The sequence below is a fragment of the Cavia porcellus genome, unplaced genomic scaffold (genome assembly GCF_034190915.1).
Source record: "Cavia porcellus strain 051 isolate PalLab524CR breed Dunkin Hartley unplaced genomic scaffold, mCavPor4.1 scaffold_15, whole genome shotgun sequence".
NCBI classification, from domain to species: domain Eukaryota; kingdom Metazoa; phylum Chordata; class Mammalia; order Rodentia; family Caviidae; genus Cavia; species Cavia porcellus.
In genome coordinates this window covers 34,660,880-34,684,632 of record NW_026947498.1, presented here as the reverse complement: position 1 = coordinate 34,684,632, position 23,753 = coordinate 34,660,880, and the positions used below count along the sequence as shown (strand labels likewise).

The following is a 23,753-nucleotide window of genomic DNA, read 5'->3' as shown; positions in this document are numbered from 1 at the left end:
ACCAGAAGATGTAAAGGGCACAACTGCTGCTCCCCCTGAAGGTAGACCTTGGCACCATCTCCATCAGGCTCATTTTAGGTGCATGCAGAATGTAAGAGATGTGCAGTCAGACAGACTTTCACTCAGATTTTAGAAAGAGGCCTGGGAGGCCAGGCAGTGTGTCCCTGCAAGGGCACTGCATGAAGCTGTGAGGGTGGAGGCAGTGCAATGGAGACATAAGACGTTGAAAAAGCCAGGAACATGGATTGCTGAGGAAAGCTGGGAGGGGAAAGCACAGCTGGTCCAAGGGAGAGACCACAGGGTTGGGGAAATGCAAGCCCTTTGGAGTTTACAAATGGATGCCAGATACATAACTATGGGATTTAATGTTTGCTCTAGTGGATTAGGGTCCTCCTTTAGTCTCATTTCTATCTAATTTCTCCATTTGGATTTTAAGAATGTTCATCTTGTGCCATTGTATGTTGTGTTTAAATTTCTTTTCATTTGTACAGGGGCCCATAGTAAAGACTTTACTTAAAGCTCAGAGGAGACTTTGGACTTAGGACTTTTTAGCAATAATTAAACTGCTCTATCAACTCTTAGAAATGAACTAAATGCATTTACGGCCATGGGTGGACCATTTTTGTTTATGTATTTCCCTTAAGCCTCCTGTGCTCACATGTGAGGATTTGGGGAGCTGACTGGATCATAAGTGTGTAGTACTCATCAATGGATTAGTCCACTGTTGAGTTGACAGCTGAATGTCATTTGGGAGATAAAGACTGGTTGGAGGTGAGTCAACAGGGGCATGACCTAGAAGGGGTCCTCTTTTCTATCTTGACCCTTGCTTTTTGAAAACATGTTTGTTTATTTTTTTCTGCCCTGCCTTGGGGTCAGCTAGGGAGTAACACCTCTGTAAACTGAGTGCCAAAAATAAACTTCCCCTCTTTTAAATTGTATCAGGTATTTTGTGCCAGTAATGAGAAAAGTAAATAAATGGTCCCCCCAAAAATTTGGTTGAGGGCTGTTTTAAAAAACAGGTAATGAATCTTTGTAATTACTTCAGATAAACCCCTTAAAAAGTGTCTTTAAATTTTAAAAACATCTGAGAAATCATTTTTGTTTTTCACACAAACACCAGTTAGCAGTATGAGCTAAGTTTCTGTTATAGTAAATATGTATTACATACAAAGTTCGTGATTCTGCGAATGGGACTTAGTATGTTAAAAATGACAAGCTTATTTGATTATAAAAATGGATAATAGCTTCTAATGGAAATAATAGTTCCCATATTAAATTTTAACAATAAATTGGCTTTTTCCCTCTATTTCAGATATTTTCTTTATGTGTATCTTTTGAATTATGTTGGAAATTGGGGGAGAAGGTGGGAATACATGGGGAATGTGGCCTTAAACTCCTCCTTACCTTCAATTTTATAATCAAATTTTAAAAGAGATTGACATTTCAGTGAACTGTCATTTGAATTTAATTTAAAATTTAAGGGATAAATATATCCTATTTACCTCGTCTTTAATGATTTTCATGAAAGGAAATATGACTCTCACATTAGTTGCTGTTCTTAAAAGCTGGTAGCATTGATCTACAAAAACTTGTTTTGAAGGATTAGATTTAAGCTGTAGTTTACTCCATATGAAAATCAACTCCCTGTAAATGAAAAAAAAAGAGAAATATCAAAACTACAATTTATTAAAATACAGACATTAGTTATCTTTTCCTGATTTTATAGTGCCCTGGCTAGGATATTAACAAAGTGGAAGTAAGTATGTATTATTTTAATCCCCAACATAATTATGCTATGCAACTAAGAAAAGTTGGGAAAAAAAAGACAAAATGTACAATTTTGCAATGGTAAGTAATAAATTAAACTTATATACCAGCACACTTACAACAGCTCTATTATTGGATAAAAACATGTTTTAGTTCCAGTGTACCAATATTGATGATATAATTTTGGCCTTTAATATCATACTTGAAAATTTAGAAACCAGTGTTTTAGTCTATCAATTAATATATCAAAACAATATAATTAAGTGTAAATATATATTGATTTTCAAACTGTATGTTTTAGATCATTTGCTTTTGTATGACTGAAAAATATGAACTGTTCTGATTAGAAAAATCTACTACAGTAAAAGGCACACACTGCCTGATTACTCCCCCTCAAAGTAAGTAGTCCCTCTTTCTTTAAGCATACTTATCCCATAGTTCTTGCTGAATTGAAACAGTTCTCATAGTCCCCTTATTTTTTAGTTGCACTGTCATGGCTGCATCTCTTTCTTGAATTGGTTCCAACCCTTTACCCATGCATAGTCATTCTGATTTTAGGGAAAAGTCCTAGGTGGCATAGTGTCAGATTCTGTGAATGAGGTAGACTAGGACACATCAGGATGTTTTCATTAGTGTACCTTTCTTTTGGATGCTGTCAGCAGTATTCACTGTATTTTTGATCAGATCTTGTAAAGTCATGAAAAAGTTATTTACTATTTAAAGTATTGCAAGTAGATTCTTCTCTAAGATAAGGCCAAGGTTATTGGGTAAACAAGGCTAGAATGGTGGGTTTTGAGACAAAGGTAAATCATAAGATATAACTGATATACTAAGATTAAAGATATCATTTTAGCAAATTAGAACGTCATAAAAGTTATGCAAGCATCATAATCTAGAAGTACTAAAATAACTGATGAAAAAATTTTAAAAGATGATTTACTGAGTATGTACTTTGAGACCAGCACATAGGCTTTAAATCTGTGGACATTTATAGCTTTTTAAGCTGACTGTAGGAGCACTGTATGCAGTGGCTAAAATAGCAACATCCTTGGTTGTGTACTTCGTATATATTGTTTGTTTGGGTTACTCTAAGAGTCCACTGGCAACAGGGCACTTCAATGGACCTTTATGTCTTTGAACTTAAACAGGTATGCATGGTACTTTTAGAGAAAATGCTAGGCTACAGTTGGCAGGAATCACATTGGCCAAGTTATCACGTCCATCTGCATCCAGCTGCAGAATAAAGAGCATGTGATTGATACCCTAGGCAGGGTCCACTTTCAAGTTCTCGGGTCACCAAAGATCACATCTCAAAGCTTAATACAGATAAATCTGAAGACATGGTGGCCAAGTAGGGACTAATCCTAGATGTCTGTTCAGTCAAAGACAACCCCAGTCATGGTCCCCTGGACAAGTGGTGGGTCTAACACTTGTGAGGATATCCACTGTGCTTCCTCCTGCATAATCACCCCCAAATGATTAAAAGGTTCCTACCTCCCCCCCCACAAAAAAATTAAGACATGCTGATTACCATGATGAAGGTCCATAGCCTACTTGAGACAATACAGACAACATGAAACATATGATGATGTGAACCAACATTTAAGAAGTAAAACCAGAATTCCACACTAGTTGTATAGGTGATCCTTAACTCTCAGTTGTCACAGCCCCCACCCCCACCCCTTTTACACATACTCCTTTAGAGCATTTACCAGGTTAAACGTCTTCTTTCCAAATCTATAGTTCCAACTTCTTTCCCTATTTTCCATGCCTAGGTATTTCAATTTATTTTTATCACTTAAAAATAAATCATACTTTTCTAAATAAATCTCTTTCTAGTGATCAAATTAGTGACATAAACATTCTGTTACCCTCTGAGCTCCTAACTTGTTTCCAGTATCTTTATATTTCAAATATTTCCGCTCTCAGCTTTCTCAGTGTCCTTTAATTTTACATGTGTACTTTACTGTGGTTGCTAACTTTACCTATTTCCAGACTTCCTGATACTTTTATTTAGTGTTTATTCAACATGCTATTTAGTGTTAATAGCAACTAAAACATATTAGAGTTTTGAAGTGAGAAAGAACAGTATTTGAATCTTGGATATTCTCTTAGATTGGTCACCTCACTGTCAGTAGAAGGGTTTCATATATTCTCACATCTGCTTATTCTAGTTGCTCTACTTGGAAAGTATTTCTTCATTTTGAAGGCGATATTATGTTTGAAAGCCTATAACGTTTTTTCATGAGTTTTCATGAATGTCCCAAAGTAAAATGATACTTACATCTGAATATAACTTACATCTCTTACTAATTTCACGTGCTTCTCTGAATATATTTTATAGGTCCTATTTTCCCAACTATTAATATACTGTAAATCTCTTCAGAGACACATTATATAGTTGTGGTAGTGGCAACAATATGAGATTGGGAATAACAGAGAACTAAATTTCAACAGTGCTTTATACTAACTAGAATGGTACTACCAAGTTAAGAATGAGTCACTCTGGGCCAGGGATTTAGTTCAGCAGCATAAGCACTTTCGGCAAGCATAAGGTCATGAGTTTGAACCCTAGTACCAAAAAGGAAAAAAAAAGCCACTCTTTTTTGGGAATAACCCTAATATGTAGGAGTGGCCATATCTCCGGTGTGACCCTCATCTCTTTGCTTAAGAAACTAATTTAAAGAGTGAGAACCTGACCCACTAGCCCAAAATCTGTGAGCTATTCTCAACACTGAAGCTTGTATGCCGTTGGCAATCCCACTGCAGCAGGAGGGCCTGAAGAAAAACAACAAAGAAAACAAATGTTTCAAAAACAGGAGCAGTCTCAGTTTCCCTGGAAACAGGTATCTTTCAGGATCAACTGTATCCCTGTCCTCATGGCTCATGTCACACCCAACTGTGCTCAAATAAATGTTTCCTTTTCCCTATTCGAGTTAGATACTGGTGCTATTACTTGCCTTCTCTCTTTAATGTGGTTATTTTATACGTAAAAATTGAGATTATTCCTGTTCATCTTTTTTTCCTACTTTTGAATTACTTATTTTAATGTTTGCAAATGAAAGATTTTAAAGATATATTTATTTCATTAAATTCTTTAGTTTCAGAAGTTATCAAGAAATATGATTAGAAACAACTACTAATACTGATATAGTGATTGAAATTTCAAATGAAAATTTAATGTTCACTTTATTCAGTATCTTTATTAAAAGAATTAAAAGATACACAAAATACCTGGGTGTAAACGCATATATACTGATGTTTAGCAAATCACTACTTTTTATCTTTGTAATTTTCATAGTACCAAACAATGAGATTTAGTCAATAAACATTTGTAAAATGGTAACTTAGTAAATTTTAATTTTTTGTTGCTGTTATGGTGTTGGTGTTGGGAGATCAAAACCAGGGCCTCTTATATGGTAGGCAAATGTTCTATGACCGACCTATATCCTCAGCCTGATGTCCTGGTGATTACTGTTTTCCAAAATGCTGAAGCCTCTTAAGGAAATGTATTAACAGAAATTGTACACATAGTTTGAGATAAAAGATGATGGTAAACATTCTAAATAGTATTTTTACTAAGAAAAGACAAAGCATGGATTTTCAAACAAAGAATGATAGTTTGAAATCATGACAGATATTCCATTCAGTACTATACAAATACGTATTTAATGTATTTGAAATTTGTATGTTTACTTATTTTCCAAAAAGATAAATTTGAGACTCCTTACAGATACTCTTAGGGCACAATTATTTTTTCTTTTTAAGTATAAATACCTTATTCTTTAGTGTGAGGATTTCACACTCAAAGGCAGGTTTAGTGAAACTTACATTTCTTTTAGACAGACAGTATTTTAGAAAACATAGCATCCAATCACTGTCTGAAATACTTCTCAGATAGCTTTAGGATTCTACTATTACAGAATCATCAAATTATCTAGTTCCTAAGAAAAACCTATAACAGAGTCTCTATTCACCTTTTGTATCATCTATTTTCTTTCTCCTAAACTTGACCCATTTATAGTAAATAATGTTCAATAGCTGAAGTCAGTCAAGCTGTCTGGATATGACTTCACTATTTCCTAGCAGAATGGCTTGAATATAATATGCCATAAGAATGCTAGATTAAATGAGATAATGCATAAAGTACAGAATACAGGAAGCACTCATCAGATGTTATTAGTTGTTATAGTTACTATTACCAGTCATAACTGTAATGGGATTAGCAGGGGTTAGTAGCTTGAATGGGGTTAGGAGCTTGCTGTGTAGGTACAGCTTGACAATGCAAGTGAGGAAAGAGGCCTGCTCTGCCCCTTTTAGGCTCTTCCTGTTTTGCTGTCTTCTGCCACCCTGCCTTAAACCCAGCTGATTATCGACTGAAGCTTCCACAAATTAAGCTAAATAAACTTTCCTTCCTTCATTTTGGGTGTCAGGTGTTTTGGCTCAACAATGAGAGAAGAAAAACCAAAACAAAGGATAAAGATTCCCTTCTTACTAGGTAATTTGAGTGACACCCAGCTTCTGTGGCCAGGAACCAGCAGTTCGGCACTGTTCCATTTTTAAGGTTTCCCACTAAAGAGCAGAAATTGATTAGCCAAGAGAAAAAGAAAATGAAGTATATTTTCCTTTCCTTTGTTTTTACACTTGATTCTAGTTACTTATGAATAAAAAGATCAAAGAAACCCTATTCAAATAGTTTAGAAAAGGGGCAATAACATTCTTATGTCCACAGGAAAAGATCTACCATTAACAGTTATAATGATGGTTCATTTCAAAGTAACTACATATCAAAAAATGATAATACACTGAAAACAATTTTATTTTATTTATTTATTTAGTTTTTTGAGGCAGGGTCTCCCTATGTATGCATGTGTGTAGGGAGCCCTGAGCTCTACTGTGTAGGCCCAGCTGGCCTCAAATGTATGGCAATCTTCCTGCCTCAGCCTCCCCAGTGCTGAGACCACAGGCATGTGCTTCCATACCCAAGCTATACTTACTTCCTCTCTATCTGAAACTGCAGTTGGTATGGTATATTTGTGAAGACAAATCATACTTCCCTAGAAGTATACTTCCCTAGAAGAGAAGTGTATTTGTTTCTAGACCCAATTCTACTGTTAATTAGCTATAGGACTCTGTCTCTGAATCTGAAGATTTTAATCTATAAAAGAAGACTTAAGTATCATTTGGAACTGTATGCCTTCAGGTTATTGTTCAATATAGGAATTTAAAATTCAAGTCCTTTATTTAAAAAAAGTTTATATAGTCCATGATCATTTCAGATATTATGTTCAGCAAATGGAACTTAGTTTTCCCTTAAGAATTAACGAAATGGTAATGTGGTGGTAGTCGGAGGGACAGGGAGAAGGAGAACAGTAGGAAGTGTGTGTGTGTGTGTGTGTGTGTGTGTGTGAATGTGTGTCTTGGAGGAAACTAGGCAGAGAAACTGTTAGAATCTTGTAAATATACTCTTGGTTATATTTACTAAAAATACTCTTATACCACATTTTAGATAGACAATAGCAAGCTAACTTACTACTTCATATATCCTGCTAACAACTTTAAGTTTTTTAAATGTTTAAAAAAAACCTCATGCCCCAAATTCACAAATGACTTTCAAACATGACTATTTCAGCTAGGTGTGGTGGCACATGCCTGTAATCCCAGCATTTGGGAGGCTGAGTTTGAAGCCAGCCAGACTGGGCTACCCAGTGAGACCCTGTCTCAAAAAAACCAAAATTAATAATCCACCTTCTTAAAATTTAAACTATCAATTAGTGGAATACGGTAATTTTTTTAAAAAAAAATTCTATAGTTCTTAATAATGTACTATTGTTCTTTATACAATTTTTTTAAATGGCTTTACTTTTTTTTACCCAATTTTTAAAAATATATAAAGTCCAAACTGTTGCTAATCAAATCTCCTTTTCTTCTCCTATCTTTCCACTTCAATTCTGTATTAGGGACACTTACCAAATACAGTACATATCCCCATTCTGGAGCTGGGAAATAAGAAAGGATTCACAGAGCTGCAAAGCTAATATAGTCTTGCCTTCTTTTTCAGTGTTACAGATGATATCAATTCCACTCTTACAATCAGTTTTCAATAAATGCTGTAAGAGGAATGGAAAAATTAATTCACATCATTCAAAAATGTCTAAAAAGCTAGTTATAACAAATGTTTAAAGTAAACATTCAGAAGAAACTACACGGATTTCTAGTTTTCTTCTAAAGATATGATGAATTATGCAGAATATTTCTATGGTTTCTTAGTTTCATTGTATAGCATCTACATTTTATACTAAGTACTTGTATTTTCATTAATGGCACAGCCTTAAATATAGTGTCTATAGTAGGAAAGGATTCATTCTTTCATGTTGGGGAAAAAACATGTACATGAGTATTTAACTTCTTTCCTTATTTATTTATCTAGAGATAAGGTCTTGGTACGAAAGCTCAAACTGGCCTTTAACTGACAGTGTAGCACAGGCTGGCCTCAAACTCATGACTCCTGCCTCAGCCTCCTGAGTGCTAGAATTACAGGCATGCTATCACCATGACTGGCTCAGTACTTTAAGAGGCAAAATGATAATGCTTCCCAGAGTTTATCTGACCTCTTCTATCACAACAAAAATTTGAATAATGCTTCTTAATGAGTATATCTTACTCATTTCACCCCTTATTAGTATCAGATTCTAACAAAATGAACTTAAAGAACAGTGTCAAAAGAGAACACATCTATATAATATGATTTTTTAAATAACTGGTATTACTGTTAAAAGGAAATCTATAATAACAAGTTATTCCCCCTTTTTTGGAAATGTTAAAAAGGTAATAGGCAAAGCAGTAGTTCTCAATACCTGTCGAAACAGTTGATCTTCTACAGGTAACATAAACAGACATGTGAAAAGTGCTTGATGGAAGTACAAGTCTTTACTGATTTCTGGGTGATTTATACAGGATTTAATAAGAGCCATTGCTTCAGGTATGCGTTCACAAGCAATTAGGTATCTGGCACGTAGCTCAAAGAACAGTGGATTTTCAGAACTTAAGTATTTGTTCACTATATTAAAAAGAAAACACATTCTATTACTTTCAAGAAAAGATTCAAACTTTATTGTTTGAAACACTAACATGATATCAGATTAGTGAGTTACTTAATTAGGTACTTTTCTTGGTAGAGCTTCGTAAAAACAATATTCAGTTTTATGGTTGGGAAAATAAAAATAAGAGTGATACCAAAACAGTGCTCAAGAAATATCAGTTGATTTTTCAGTCTAAAAAGAAAAAAAGAGGGAGAAGTGAAATTTTCTTCTTCAGTAATATGTTAACTGTATTTTAACTAGTAAGTTCTAAGGTGATTTTCTAGCCTAACATTACAATTTGTTATCTTATGTTCCAGTATTTTCAGGACTGTAAGATTAAAAACCTGAATCCTAAATGATCACATTAAAGTCGGATTATAATCACATTCAGATTATGGACAAAGTATTTTAAAAAATGAAAAACTTGAGTCATAATATAATACTTTTAAAAGTAACATAACCAAAAATAGTGCCAAATAACACTGTTTATTAATATATTCATGTATCACTAAGGCTAATTTAACTTACACTTACTTTCACACTTTTGAAACATAAAGACCTTTAACTATGTAAGTTAATTTAGACCTAACAACAACCTTATGACCGGTGTATAGTATTTGTCTCACAGATCACAAAACTGAATGTCAGAGAGGTCAAATAACTTGCCCAAGGACAAAGAATGTGTAAGTGGCAGAACCAGAACTGGAATCTCTATTTTGTGATTTTTAAATCTTAAAAGCATTTTAATTATCTATGTTTAGTCAGCAGCTACTGCAGTACTTATGAGAAATGTTTTGTCTTAAACATCTGCCTTGCAATTCTGTTTATAATATATAATAACCAAGCACTGATAAGTAGTTATGCAAAGAATCTTCCATATTAATGAAGAGTCTAAAGCCGCTTTTCCCAAAGTGAAGTACGCTGGGTAGTTATGAAAGGAATTTTCATTACTTTAATGATTTTTGGCCTAAAGTACCAGACTAACCAGCAACAGTTATCTTCTAGCTCCCACTCAGAGACACCTTAAAACTTTAAAAAAAGCCCAAACTTTCTTCCCCTTCAACTCTTTTTGAAGCTCTGAGCTCTGACCCTATGTTCTATTCCTTCTGGCACATTCCTGTCTATGATTCTTGCCTTTGCTGTATTTGGTTTCTCCTCCTTTTCCTCCATAATCTGTTTTCCCTTAGCTCTGTCTCCCTCTTTTTTCTTTTAATTCCTTTCCAAGGCCTACACATCAAGCACCAGTCTTCTTTGCATTCTCTGGGTTTGCCATACCTGTCACATACACCTTGGTCTTTTTCAGTCTCATCCCCTCTGCATCCTATCCCACCACTCTGCACTGGTCCTCCTAATCTTCTGTCTTTATCTTCTCTTTATCATAGCTCCACACTTGTTGGGAGGTTTGTTCTTAAGCCTGAGAATCATAGCTTCTTCTCTACTTAGCTCTACTTGCAACCCACCCTACTTATTAACCTGTAACAAATGGAAATATTCTAGCACAATCTAGGGTATAAAGAATTTTTCTTACCAAAGTCTGCCTGGTTATATGATTGTAGAATCTTATATTTTCTCTTTAGATTTCTTTCAACTGCATCTCAGTGGGCTCTCCATGCTTTCAAATGTTATCCACATTTTTATTCTTACTACTGGCTGAACTTACATTCTAAGTTTTTGTTATTAAAAATATTCTGGAGTTCAGAATGTTTTAATATGGGAAACATGCTTTTAAAGAGATTACGAGAAGCAGCTAATACAGCTTCCTGCCTCAAAAATTTTGTCCCACAAGGATCTATAGCTGATAGGAGGTGATATAAAAGGATGTAAATAATAAGGGATCAGACAAAACTTCCATTAGATGAAGTTTGGGACACTATAATACTTGGAACTAAAATGTATTCAGTCACTCATGCATGCATCATATTGTCAGTCATTCAATCAATGAATACTTATATTAAATAGCTACTTTGCACTACGCAATGGAATAACTGCAGAACAGGTAAGCTTTCACTCATGGTTCCACCCCTCACAGGAGTTTCTATGTAAGGGAGATATCTATATGCTTTCATAAAGAGCACAGGCTTTTTGCTTTGTTTTGGTTTTGGATTTTTTGCTTGTCAAATAAGGATGTTCCTACTTATAACTGAAGTTAATAAAAATTCTCTGTAAATAAGTGGCATCAAGTACAGATGTTAACACACTCAATTCCCATACTAGAATTAAATGTATCTAATTTGATGTAAAAAAAAAAAATCACTTTGGGCCCAGTTAGAAAAACAAACATTTTTCACTTGAAAATACATTTCATTATTCAATATTGTAAAATAAAAAGTAACTATTACTGCTCTAGAAATTCTTTTTACTTCTCACAAATGCTGGTTTGGATTTTGAATCTCCTGAAGTACCTATCTCCTGAGATGCTGGCTGGGCTTTAAGAACAGCTTGCAACACTGGATCTTCCCATGGGCCACCATCTCTAATGATTCGAGTCACCAGTTCCAGATTCACATTTCCATATCTGCGGAGGTGATTCTGGCATTCCTAGGAGAGAAAAATCATTTTGGCTTTGTGAATTTAAAGGGGTTAAAAGCTAAACTTGATCATCATTGTCAATAAAATGACTGATGGCCAAATGAGATAGCTATGTAAAAGAGAAAAGGATACTACTGTAACCTAAGCAGGGTGACAAAACCCCATTAATATACAAATAGGCTTTAAAGCCAAAGGTTACACAGTGCATATATAATTGGATTTAGACAATCCCATTTAAAAAGGGATGAAGTGTAACCTAAAAGAAAAACTTAAGAATACATACTTTCTAGGAAAAGAACCAGGTTGCAAAAAACTGAAAATTAAATGTTCAGTTAAATTTACCTGAGGGCTCATAAAATTCCTGTTCACAATGGTAGGCAAGAGCCTAACTACAAGAAAGGGAAGAAGGCAGGCCTTCCTCATGCACACTCTAGCCAGTAGGTTGACATGAGTCCCTTGCTCTACCCTGAATTTATGCCAAATACATAATCTAAGATGCAGTAGACGGCTGGAAGGTGGAAAATTCTACTCACCCTTTTTGAGAATGGTTTAGGGAGGAAGAAATGACATGCTGAAGAGATAAATCTAACCTATAATATGAATGGTTTGTATTAAATGGTTTAAAGTTTGTATTAAATGGTTTAAAGTTAAAGACAGACTGTTGAACTGAGTAAAAACTGAAATTTGTCTGCATTTTGGGGGTTTTATAAAGGATATGCAAAGTGTTTTTAAGGAATCTGTTGTTTTCATTATCATAAAGTTTTAGCAAGTTTAACATTTAGAAGAACTCAGTTTGCTAAGTTTACGTCTAATAAATTTGACTTATTAGATTTATAAAATTTACCTAGTTGTTTGATAGTTGTTTTAGATCTAAAATGTGCCCCCAAAAGTCTCGTGTTCAGAGGTGAGGCTTTTACAAAGTGATTTCATAGTGGGGGTGTTACATCCATGCGTGGCCTAGTCCAATGGTAAGTTTATAAATGACTGCTGTTCAGAGGTGGGGGTCTTGGGGGGCATAACCCACAAGGGTGATTTCTTGTTCTAGCTCTTCCTCTTGCTGCTGAAGCTGCCATGAAGTGAACATCATTACTCTGCTTTGCCTTTCCACCACACTGTTCTGGCATGGACTCAATTCACTGAAAACGGTAAGCCAAAAACCCTCTTCTTTAAAGTTGCAGGTATCCGGTATTTTGATTATGCCTTTGATTCATTATGTATTTTGTTAAGTATTATTTTTAAAACTGTTTTGGGAAACTCAACTTGACAGTATTAAAAAGATTAACTGAAGGCCTAAGGAAACTATTATTTTAAAAACTACCAACTTGAGCTTGAAACCTAAAGAAAAAACTAGATATTGAAACAAAATTAAAATTTAAAATAACTGTATATCAATTAAAACCAAAAAAAATCAGAGTATTTTCCTGTGCTCAAAGAAAACTTTAAATATTAAAAGTTTACATCAGTATTAATGCAAACCCTCAGGATAGAAAATAAATACATCTTCAAAAATTTTACTTATCAAATAAATCACCACACTATATATTCAAAGGCTATAAATTCCTTAGTTAAGATTGTCATATTCTTCCATAATTTTAATATTAGACTATAAAGTGATTTCTATGTGCCACTTGACTTCCTGGTTAAAATACACACACACACAAAAAGGACATTTTACTTATTAGAGGCCAATATAGAAGAAGTTGAATTTTAAGAAAAGAATCACCAATCAAGTAAGTGAAAGATTCATTAAGTTCAAACATGAAAATAAGTTATCTCCTAATAGTTATTTAAAGATGTCTCCAGATTAAAGCAAGCATGCAAACAAACAAAACACCTATAAATAATGGGCAAGTTACGTAACCTCTCTGTGCTCCGTCTGGTCAATTTCTCTGCAAAATGGTTAATAAAAAGCAGCCATTCATAGGATTGTTGTGAGGATTAGATAATACACAGCACTAAGAAGTGCTGGGGACAGTACCTGACACATAGTAAGCACTTAACAAATATTAGCTTTTATTTCTTTTAGTATTTAACACTGAATATTTTACTTTAGGACACCTAATCATTTTAAGTATAATAAAAAGATTTCTATATTTCCATATATCAATTATTATATTCATGAAAACATAAAGTAGGTATAAAGTTTCTGATCAGCCAGGCTTTTTTTAGCACATGTGAAACATAGTGATGATCTGCGGCAACACCTTCATGGTTAAAATCAATCTTACCAGTTTTAAACCTGACATGGAAAACAAACTCTCATTATTTTACATATATACAAGTATATTACTGCCTCTAAAGTTGAACTACTGTAAGCTGGTTTGGGCCCAATCCAAGGATAGGAAATAAGGTAAGATGGACACAAGCAAGAATCACTGGTAAACGTACTCCTGCTGCTAAATCCTTGGACAGTCCATCTTTCTTTCTGGCTGTCTGATAGTAGCTGAGGCACCAATCGTAAACCATTAATACCGAGGGTTTTGGAGCTGTATGAAAGCCTATGTCAAGGTGTGCTGCCAGTTTACTAAATCTGGATGAAAATAAACGAACAGTTGGAGGTTTTGTTAAACTGATAGAACTCAATTTTACACCACTGAATCAATTTCAAGAGGAAAGTCCTTAAGATCTATATATAACCACTTATCCATCAATTATTTAAATATAAGATGACCAAAATTTGCAAATTTTCATTAATTTTATATGATAACAAACTATAAAAACAACAGTTTTATTCAGCTTATGCAATACAAGAATCTACTGGCTGAAATGACACCTGCCTAAGCAACATGGGATTGTCAATCTGTAAACAAACAAGTCGGGGTAGATACTAGGTGGTTAACAATTCCCACCCACCGTTAACTTTTGGATAGTTCTGCTGCTGTTTTTAAGAGACAGGGCCATGTCATGTCACCTAGGCTGCCCCTGGACTGCTGGGCCCAAGTCATCCTCCTGCCTCACCCTTCCTCCCCAGCAGTTACAACTACAAGTATGAACCACTGTGTCTGGTAGGTTACTTTTCTAACTATATCGCCTACATTTTGACTGTGTACTCCACAGGTGTTATTAAACACTGTACTTTTACTCCTGTCAGTGCTATTAAAATTAGTAAATTATGTTCATTTTTGTAAGGTAAAAATTAATTATAATTAAGAGCCTTGTTTTTATGTATTTCTTGGGTCAATACATATTTTGGCAACCACTCCTATAGCAGATAGCTCTGAATAGGAAAGATAAATGAAATATAGACTTTATTGTGATCTATTTTACAAAGATCCAGGAGGAAGAGAACAAATTTGAAACCTTTTTATACCTTCCTTAAGTAATAGGACTTTTCTGCATAATATTCAATTTAGTATCTTCAGAGTGAATACTGAAGCACTTAAATTCACTCTAGAATTTACAAGTTATTCATTCCTAGAGAATAACTGTGTATTTTTTAAATGTTTACTTAAAGACATCTGACATGTATAGTGACCTAAGCCATCTATCTACTACATTATTGTTCCCCACTGTGCTGTGCCAAATATGATCCTTTGGGACACTTCCACTCAACCTTGTGCCTATCAATCATACAGAAAAAGCATAACTCTTTGCCTTACTCTTCTTTGAGAAACCACTATTGAATGGGCTTAATCTTTTGCCCCCATAAGGAAGATTTTTCTTCCTCAAAACAGATGCTATTTTTTAAAGAAAGTAACAAATGCTTGTAAAGCTATAGAAGACTGTTTGGGCACTTCAACACGTTGGTCTACACCCTTTACCCAGTTTACCAGTTACTCTTTAATGCCTCAATCTCATGCTTAGCTCATTCACCTGTTATTATACACCACGTCTTTCCTCTAGCGTAGCCTCTGGCACAGCCCCCATATTCATCTCGTAAATTATATTTCTTGCCTATGTGGTTTTTTTTTGTGTGTGTGTGTGTGTGTGTGTGTGTGACTCTTTCTCCTACAACCCTCATAAAGTTATCTAAATCCCATCTTTACATCTTTTCACTTTTCTTGAGAAGCCTCCACTAGTTATTTCTACCCTTAATAATAAACTTAATTGCACTTCTACAGTATTAAAAATCTGGAATTCTTCTGGTGTATTTCATAAAACGAGAAGGGCCTTGTGTTATTATCTTAAATTGTGTTATCTTACTTTCTTGTATAGTTAAAAGCTTTTCCAAATAGACCCAAAAAAGGAAAGGTACACTTAAAGGAGGATACATTTAGATTAAGATAGTTTTATGAAAATCTGCATAGTAAGTGGAAATACTGAAGAACATGTCTTATTTTGAATGAAATATTCTAGAATAAAATTATAAAATAGCACATATCAAATTCTTTTATAAATATACTGCAGCAAATCAAAGCAAAACTGTAAAATGTCCTCCATATGGTTAATTTTGTGAAAGCATAACCTTTACAATACAGTAATTTTTTTTAAAATAAAAATTCGAAGTTTGTCTATATAAAATAGAATAAACCAGGTATAGTGGAACATCCCTGCCTATAATCTCAGCACTCTAGGAAAGCAATATGGGAGCAATATGAGTTCGAGTCCATCCTGGGCAACTCAGAGACTTAGTGAGACCTTGTCTCAAAAGAAAAAATAAAAAGGAATGGAATTTGGCTTGATACAATGGTCCTGGATTCTATCCCAAGTACCACACACATTTTTTTGAAAAAGAAAAGGAACAGTTGTAATAATGAAAACATCAACCATTTTTCACAAGAAAGTTTTTAAGAAGAAAATAATTTAAAATGAAAATATGTGTGGGAAGCCCTGTAATTGGCTGCCACCTTATATCTGCAGGCCGTACCACCTTAACATCTGTGGGCCATACCACTTTAACATTTGTGGGCTGTACCCCTTTAAATTATGTTAATCAGCCCGCCTTATGAGCCTGCGCCTGGGAAATTTGAACTGACCTATAACCATCAGTCCTGCCACTGTTCCTAGGTTACCTGCTGACGTCTCAGAACCCAAATCCCTCCTCCTCAATACCCTACATATGTGTTATTCCTTCTGTGAATAAACAAGACTTGATTGGAATTTTTCATCTTGTCTCCACTCTTTGTGTCTCTTGTTCCTTTTCATCCCCAATCCCCTTTAGGGTCTCCATGGTCTTACCCGCAAGCTGGGACAAATATGATCTTTGTTACTAAAACATATTGTGTCACCTGCATTACTACCTTAAAACAGAATTTTCTGTTTAAAAGTCTTTACCAAGAACATTTCAATGCATTTTTTAATATTTGTTTAAAATATCTGTATTAAGTTGGAGATGTAGCTCAATTAAGTTGGAGATGTGCTTGCTTAGCATGGAAGAAGGGGAGAAGGAAGAGGAGGAGGAGAAGAGTTAGAATTCAAGAAAATTTGATTGACTTCAGAAATTTAGTAAAATTTCAACAAAACTCTTTGCATAACTGGTAAAATATTTTTAAAAGATCATGATTTAGAAAAGAAAATTTTTCTACTTCCAAAGGTATCCTCTTGACATATGGCAATAGCTAAAATTAAAGATCAAAGGAATGTATTAGACTTTGGCTAGACATAGCGATGCACACCTATAATCCTAGTTGGGTTACACAGCTGTTTACAAAAGAAATATTAAAACACACACACACACACACACACACACAATCTCTATCCACACTGAATTACTATATAACAATGTATTAAAATTTTTCAAAATATTGTAAAACATATTCCATCATATTGGTGTCATTTGGAGTTTTGCATCATTGAAAACATTTTTACTTTTATCATTTTAAAAGATACTTTATAATGTATATATTAATATTTGTATATAAATAATATACACATGGGAATATGTGCTCAGGCTTTTTTTTTTTTTTTGAACTTGGAATGGAACTCAGGAACTCATGCCTGCCAGGCAGCAGGCGCTGTGCCACTGAGCTGTATCCTGGCCCAAGGCTTTTAAAACATACTGTAAAGTACAGTTATAGAACCGTGGAGACTCCTTGTGTTAGGTATTGTTTACACATTTGAGTTTGGGTTCAAATATAAAACCTGTTTGCCTTCTTGATCCTAGTATCGTTATCAGTTTTAACACTGCCTGATCTGCAGCTTCTTGCCATTTCTATAGTTTCCCCTCTAGTCCAGGCTCTTATCTACTGTAACTCAGATCAAATTCTCAGAAACAGATGCAAAATGTTGCTTCCACCATTGATTTTGAAGGGATTCAGATTAGGTGACTACTTTTGATGATATTGGATGTATGTGGTACTCAGAATATAAACCTTTGTTTATGATTGGATACAGATGTGAATAACTATGAGTGCTTATACCCTCTCTTGATATCACTGCTACTGCAGTCATCTACTATACAACCTGTTGATGCTGACATTCTTACCTTTTGGAGGCTTGCTTTTGGCCCCTTGAGCTTACCAAGAATTAAATTCAGTGTTTTGCATTTGGCAGGCAGGCGTTGTGCCACTGAGCTATATCTCCAGCCCCAAATTACATGTTTTAAATAACTTCTTACTTCTTATTATACAGGTTTAAAACTTGAAGTGGATATTTCTCAAGTCTTAGTTTATTTTTAAAAACACAAAAGTATAAATACAGCAAGTCCTCAACATAGGAATTCAAGTTTCAAACTTTCACAGATACAAAAAGGCCATGAATTAGGAACATTTGTAGAGGCAAACAAATCACAAAAGTAGCTCATGTGTCTGCCTGATACTATGACAGTGCTATAATGTACAGTGTACAGTGCTCAGTCAGAGCCCAGGATGTCCAGAAGCAAGAGGAAACATAGTGGTGATATGGAGGGGACAGCTAAGAAGCACAAAGCAATAGACATTATATAGTTATATCAAAGGTGTACAAGACTCACTCTGTCAGACATAGGAACAAAGTTGACTTACGAATATTTTCCTAGAACAGAACTTGTTTGTAAGTCAGGGGCTTACTGTATTCCACAGTTAGTGATACACAAGTGTTAAGCAGAATTAACTATCTCAAACAGATAAAACACCAGAGGAAAAATACCAAAGTTTTATCTATTTCAACCAAATAGATCTAAATAATATGTAATCTTCATAAAATGATTTAATAATATGAAATTTTAACATCAATCCAGTTCATCCTTAATGCTAACTGTATGATATATTTGTCAAATGTGTTTCTTTTAGGGGAAGTGAATTCTTTTTCTTTGCATTCTTAAAAGCATATTTTAGTTTCTCTTTTCTACCTATTGTAATGTAATTTTCATCCCACAAATACATTTACTGATCTGTTCATTTTCTTACAAATTAAATGGTTTCACATAATGCAGCTAACAGTATTATGTTTACTAAAGTTCAGTGTGGGTAACAAATTTCTAAAACGTGGTTTTTTTTTTTATTGTTTTTTGTTTTTTAAAGAAAGAATTAGTAGACCTCAGAAAAAATTGTGGACTCTATTTATTCTTTGTTTTGGCCAACATTTATATTAACTCTAAGGCATTAAGAGAGCAAGAGATAAAAGCTAGTCTTTGCTCACCAGCACTACTAGTGTAATGAGAGGTAATATAAGGTATTCATTAGTATTTTGGTAACAGGGAATATACTCAAGGAGAAAGTCATATATAGTCAAAATGGAGTTGAGCAAAGATAGAGAACTTCTATCTGAGCAGAAAATACAATACATTTAGAACTGCTCCTTACAAAATGCCTTTGCTATAGCTGATATATATATATATATATATATATATATATATATATATATATCCAGAATTGAAAAGAGTGTTTTGAATACCAAGATTAGGATCTTGCCAAATAAAATCTGGGAAGTGTTTTCTAGGTATTCTAGGAAGGGGGCATTGTTTAAAATGTTTCAGTGGTAAGGCTACAGTTTTAGGAAATATCAATACTTGACCCATGAAGCAATGGAAGGTTTATACTTTAAAAAAGATATTATTTTAACACAAGTTCTTTTACCTTTGGTATTTTTTGCTCCTCAAACAATAGTGTAAGATAGCCTTGGGTTTTTTCCTGCTTGGGAGATGCTATCCTTTATCACCTCCTAATCACCCAAAGGACATGAATATAAAAATATAGAAAGGTCCAAAAAAACAAGCCTTAATCAAGGCCTACCCGGAGTCAGAAGAAAAGATCTGACTTGAAAATAGACTCTAAAAGATGGGGCTGTGTTTGTATTAAGTAGGGCTGGCTTATTAAAATATTTTGCAGCATGAGCATTAAAACTTAGAATACTGTATCTTTTTTATTTTTCTCTTATGAAAATAAAAAAAAATAACTAGGAAAATACAAATACAGAGCCATGAATCTAAACATCTAGAGGGCATTAGTACTTGGATGGTTCAAACTACGTAAAACAGTGTATCTCTAATAAACTTTCATCTTTCTATATCCTTCTCTTTCTCCTGTCATCACTGCCCACTTAGCAAATAAAACCAGTTTATGCTATTACTTTAGCAGGATTCTTTGAGTCTTCAGTGTATGAACAGATCTCCTGCAGTCTTCTGCATCTGACTCTTTGGATGACTATTATAAAAGAATCCTATAAATTATCTGTCCTGTATTGTTTTACTTGCAAATCCTGACTACAACAAAATTAGTATCAGGAGAGTGGGGTCATTCCTGTGATGCTGCCTGGCCATGTGGCGTGACAGTCTTGGGAATTTGGAAAGATTTTGAGAGACTAGCCTTAGAGGTATCCCCCATATGCTGTAAATTATATGGGAGACTCACGTCAGCTGGCAAATCAGTACTGATAGAAATGCTGCCAGTTTGGATGAAGCTCAGAAGGCTTCCATTGAGGACTGCCCTGGCTGCTGCATCGCAGGCAGTGTATGTTGTGCTTTGCCAGGAAGTTCATCTGCATTTTGCTTGTGTTTAGAGATATTGCCTAGGTGGCAGAACAGTCTCAATGCATTCTATTGTTGGGATGGTGCCAAGGTTATTGTGGAAGGCTCCTGGTCAGATTTATTTTTGAAAATAAGAGCAAAGAGCCAGTAAGATGATTTGAAGCATTTGGCCAGAGAGAAGCTCCAGTGGAATTGTGGAATACAGTGATGACACAGAGGAGACCATGGTTGTTACAAAGGAACAAGAATGAAATATAAACTAAATTCTTTCATCTGAAGGGAAGCATATTTGAATTGTAATAGATTCCTTTTTTTTTTTTTTAAGTCTTGCCATACCCTGTTGTTAAAAGTTAATGGGAAGCAAGGACTGTGATTGTAATATTCCTTTTAATTTTAATGTTTTTAGGTGTATTTGTAGTCAGGTTAATAATTAGTCAAAGTAATATGGTTTTAACCTTAAATTTTGATCATCCGTTGAATATTTTGCCTTTGGTGCAGGAATGAGCGCAATAAGAGTTGCACATATATAATTGTTATAGTAACATAAATCTGAATAGACCAAGACATGTTAATATTTCACAAATCTGCCACTGTAAATGTATTTGGCTATGAAGTTGACCAGGGGTAGATCGTGGTGGATTGATAACTGGTGTTCAACTTGTAACACACAGCTGAACTGAATCAAAATGGCGGTGGGTGTGGAAGGCCTGAGGATTGTTGCAAACAGCGTAAGGAGAACTGGAGAAGAAAAGGTGGTGCTGCTTCTTTTGAAGGAGCTTGTCAGGCTGGCTTTCCTGATATGAACTTGGCTGCTCTAATCACTGGAGGAGCTTGGGACCTTGTTGTCATTGAGAATGACCATGGTGCATCTTGGGGGAGTTCTGGTCCTTCGAGCATTGCTTCTAAGCTCTAGTGCAGATCCCTCAGCCTGCCAGCACAGATCTTTCATCCTGCAGGCGCAGACTTTCCAGCTTCCATTACTGATCTTCAGGCATTCTCGGTGCAGATCAATGAAATAGATGAGACGCTATCATGGGCTCTAGACCTCCAGTTGGATCCTTGCAAGATACTGTCATCAGATCCAGGCCCTCAGCTGGATTCTTTGGATCTTTAGTGTGTGAACAGATTTTCGGCACTCTTTTGTGTTTGTCTCTTTGGGTGATTATTATAAAAGAACCCTGTAAATTGTGTCTCTATGTTAAATTGTTTCACTTGTAAACTATGACAATAGAACTTGAAACTTTAGTTCACAATCATTATATGTGTTTTTACAACTTGTATTTCCTTTTTCCAGAATTATCTGACATTAGTAGACTCTTCATAATAGCTGTATCAGTAACAATAGTTCATTAATTGTGACTTGCTCAGGTCAGTCTTATTTTTTCTATTATGTTATGGTACTATCTGTATGGCATACTTTTGTTTTCTTTATAAAAGACCTCTAATGGGTTTATTTTCCAATATTATGAAAATTGAAAACTCTTAACAAGATATGCCTGAATGTAATATTGAGTTAAAAAATCATTTTTAGGAACTGTATTCTTCACTAATTTGGTTTTTGCTGCAATTAGTTTGTTGTTAGTCACTTTCTCAGCACTTTTAATTTAGTGGTTTCATCTCTGTACAAAACTTCACCTCTATAGATTTTTCAAGGTTAATCCTTTACAATTTTTACTTCATTGCATGGAAGATATTTTGCACTCAACTTTAATAACTATGTGATAAATCCTTTTTAAAATTATGGTGGTCTTATATTTTGTATTACTCAGGATAACATTTATTCATTGTGGTCAGCCTTAGCTGGAACATCTAAAATAGTGCTTTTTTTTAAATCTATGTTTTAACAGTGCTTTTAGTTAGTGGACAGACATGTCCCATTTCAAATTCTTCAAACCCAAATAAAGAGAAAAGGGTATAGTTTATATGTACTGTAGTCCATTAGATCAAGAGCTTATAATGGAATAAAAAAAGACACATCAGTGTAAGATAAAACAACATGTCTCTGAAGATTTTCTTAACTGTGAATACTGGTGCAGACTGCACTGCCCACTAGAAAGAAGGCTCTTACACAGACAGAGCCGTTTCTACATGCTTAGTATACCTTTGAGACTAGCCACCCACCAAATAAATCCCCACCATCTTCCAATTTTTCTAGCTCCTGGCTAAATGGAAGGAGACAGGATGTGAGGGAGCACCTAGATACCACTGGAAGCTTTTTATTTTTCTCAGGTATGCCCTACCTCATCAAATTCAAATTGGCCTCTCTGTCAATCTGGTTTCATGTCTGAATTTTCTGGCATAAGATCTTTATAATAGATTCCAGCATTTGCAATACAATTTTCTGTTATTTTACATTATTTTTAATCATTTCTCTGGATATCTAGAAGATTTTTGATGATTATGTTGAGAGGTACATCATATAAAAAATGTGTCATCTTACTATATTGAGTTAAAGAAAAATAATTGGAAGTCTGAGCTAAGAAGCAAACCTTTAAAAGCCAAGAAGAAGAACATCCAGCGGTAAGAATAAATGTTCATCTTGGATCAAGGCAGACAAAAAATTTTCATCAGTGAATAAGAAGAGTTTAAAATGTGTATTTGTACAACTCATTTCAGGAGATCAAAAATTCATGAAAGATTAGAATAAGCTTAAAAGGTAAGCTTTGGTCTTTTTACAAAAACAGACATTTGTGTAGTCTACACCCTTCACTAGATGGGCTCTACAGTCTACCTAGAGAACAGTGACATAATCATTTTGCCAGGAATGATGCCCAGCACTTCATTAATTTAGTCCACACATGTACTCTATGCAGCAAACACACTTACCATCCCAGTTTACAAATGAGAAACTTAGGAAAAATAAGTAGCTTGCCTAAGCTGACAGAGCAAGTAATGAAGTCAGGAAATATGGGTAGAGAACAGAAGAAAGTTCACTCGAATGTTACTTCCTTACTATTCCAAGTGAGATACAGGAATTAACACCATTAGTACCACTCAGGAGCTTGTCAGTAGTGCAGACAATCAGGTCCCACCACACCTTACGAAATCATAATCTGAATTTTAACAAGATATCCTAGAAATGTCTTAGTATTAAAGTATAAGCAGCACTGTGGTCCTATTTATAGTACAAGAGAGAGAACATCTTATGCTAGGTATGACTGTATAAAAGATGGATAGAGATGAAACACTTACTGTTCTTGCATTTTTAACAGTTTAGTCCATAGACTGTGAAATTCATAAGCTTAGCAAACATGAGATTTTAAGGAGGTGTGGATGATGGACTATCTGTTGACCTCTGCTAGATCTTGAGTCAGGCCAGGGGAGAATCAGCAGTACCACTCAGTCCAGAAAATGAAGGATGCTTCCCCAGGCAAAGCTAAAAACGGAAACCAGATAAAACCTCTAGTAGGAGGTAGTAGTTAGAATACTCAAGAAAATTCAGAGTTGGAAGTATAGCAAAAAACATTATAGAAGCAGCAGAGACTGAAAGGAGTTAGGCTTTAGAATTTAATCAGGAATAGAAATATTGACAGGATTAGAGCAAGATACAA

At 34.7% G+C, this 23,753-nt stretch overlaps 1 protein-coding gene, 1 long non-coding RNA gene and 1 pseudogene across 6 annotated transcripts in view; 2 read left to right on the top strand and 1 right to left on the bottom strand.

Moving 5' to 3' along the window:
- The window catches only part of Znf654 (zinc finger protein 654), an 86,433-nt gene that overhangs the window by 8,097 nt on the left and 54,583 nt on the right, over window positions 1-23,753 (bottom strand). Inside the window, exons 4-7 of one of the 5 annotated variants that reach the window (XM_063224771.1) lie at window positions 11,210-11,387; window positions 8,625-8,827; window positions 7,738-7,877; window positions 1,503-1,644 (exon numbers count right to left, since the gene is read on the bottom strand). The exons of 1 other annotated variant lie outside the window; for it this stretch is intronic. In XM_063224771.1, coding sequence (XP_063080841.1) covers window positions 1,503-1,644; window positions 7,738-7,877; window positions 8,625-8,827; window positions 11,210-11,387 — 663 coding nt within the window. Of the gene's footprint in view, window positions 1-1,502; window positions 1,645-7,737; window positions 7,878-8,624; window positions 8,828-11,209; window positions 11,388-23,394; window positions 23,514-23,753 lie in introns of those variants that run through there. 3 more of the 5 variants (XM_013151867.3, XM_063224772.1, XM_063224774.1) reach the window with 3 other exon arrangements.
- On the top strand, window positions 2,756-2,878 carry LOC111756688 (small nucleolar RNA SNORA70; annotated as a pseudogene).
- LOC134470466 (uncharacterized) overlaps window positions 11,385-23,753 on the top strand; it is a 31,187-nt gene continuing 18,818 nt past the window's right edge. Inside the window, exon 1 of the long non-coding RNA XR_010039382.1 lies at window positions 11,385-12,523. This is a non-coding gene — a long non-coding RNA (uncharacterized LOC134470466). The remainder of the gene's footprint in view (window positions 12,524-23,753) is intronic.